The sequence below is a fragment of the Acanthamoeba castellanii genome, assembly GCF_000313135.1.
Source record: "Acanthamoeba castellanii str. Neff unplaced genomic scaffold scf7180000084763, whole genome shotgun sequence".
NCBI lineage: Eukaryota > Discosea > Longamoebia > Acanthamoebidae > Acanthamoeba > Acanthamoeba castellanii.
Window position 1 is genome coordinate 111099 of NW_004457323.1, and position 954 is coordinate 112052.

Sequence of the window (954 nt, forward strand, 5' to 3'; positions counted from 1 at the left end):
GGTCAACAAGAGCATCAAGGCCTACGAGGCCGAGAGGTACCGCCTGACCGAGGAGGCCAAGCTGCCCGGCGTCAAGGGCCTCAAGGCCACCAACGAGTTGGCCCAGCTCGAAGCCAGCCCCCTGGCCGAGACCCTCAACAAGGCCCTCATTACCGCCGAGGCCGCCGTGCGCACGGCCGTCCGCAAGTTCGGCGGCCAGGCCTCCAACTCCTCCGAGACCTTTGCCCCACTGAGGGCGCCCTCTGGTGGATGTCTCGCGATCTCGAGGAGAAGCAGAGGCACTACGGCAAGAAGAAGTAGAGCGAGCGAGCGAGAGAGCGAGAGAGCGAGGCTGAGACCCCGCAAACCGTGGTGTCGGGCAAGCCCTTGTTCTAGATTTTTTGTAGTTGAAGCGACGTGTGTGTCGCTCTTCCATATTAGTCGCCATTGCCTTTATTTGTACAAATAAAGTGAAATGGTTAAAAAAGATAATAATAATTACGGCGCATTAATTTCACTTTATTTAGCTGTATTGCTTGGTCTCTTCTGCGAAGTCTTTACGACGGGTTCAGTTTGCTCCGGACCTTGGTTCGTTTTCTTTTGTGCCTCCACACGCCGGCGAAGATGGCCACCGCATCTGCATCCAACGTTCTCCGCCTGCCCGGAGAGGGACTCGCGACTGGCCTCGAGCAGCTCGAGTGGGCCGAAGTGCAGAAGCACAACACGCGCGAGAGCTCGTGGCTGGTGATTAACGACCAGGTGTACGACATCACCAACTTCGGCCGGCGCCATCCCGGTGGCAAGGTAATCTACCACTACGCGGGTCAAGATGCCACGGACTCGTTTCGGGCTCTTCACCCCGATTCCGCCCTGGTGATGAAGTATCTCAAGCCCCTCCTCATCGGTCAAGTGGCACCCGGCTCATCCACCGCAGCATCGATTGTTGATGGCGCCCGCCGGCGCCCTCGGCATTCG

General features: G+C 58.4%; 1 protein-coding gene across 1 annotated transcript in view; it reads left to right on the plus strand.

Moving 5' to 3' along the window:
- Window positions 1-603: 603 nt before the first annotated feature.
- ACA1_238740 (cytochrome b-like heme/steroid binding domain containing protein) overlaps window positions 604-954 on the plus strand; it is a gene marked incomplete at both ends in the record, with an annotated part of 2138 nt that continues 1787 nt past the window's right edge. The window contains one exon of the mRNA XM_004335284.1: window positions 604-888. Within this exon, the coding sequence (XP_004335332.1) occupies window positions 604-888 (285 nt within the window). The remainder of the gene's footprint in view (window positions 889-954) is intronic.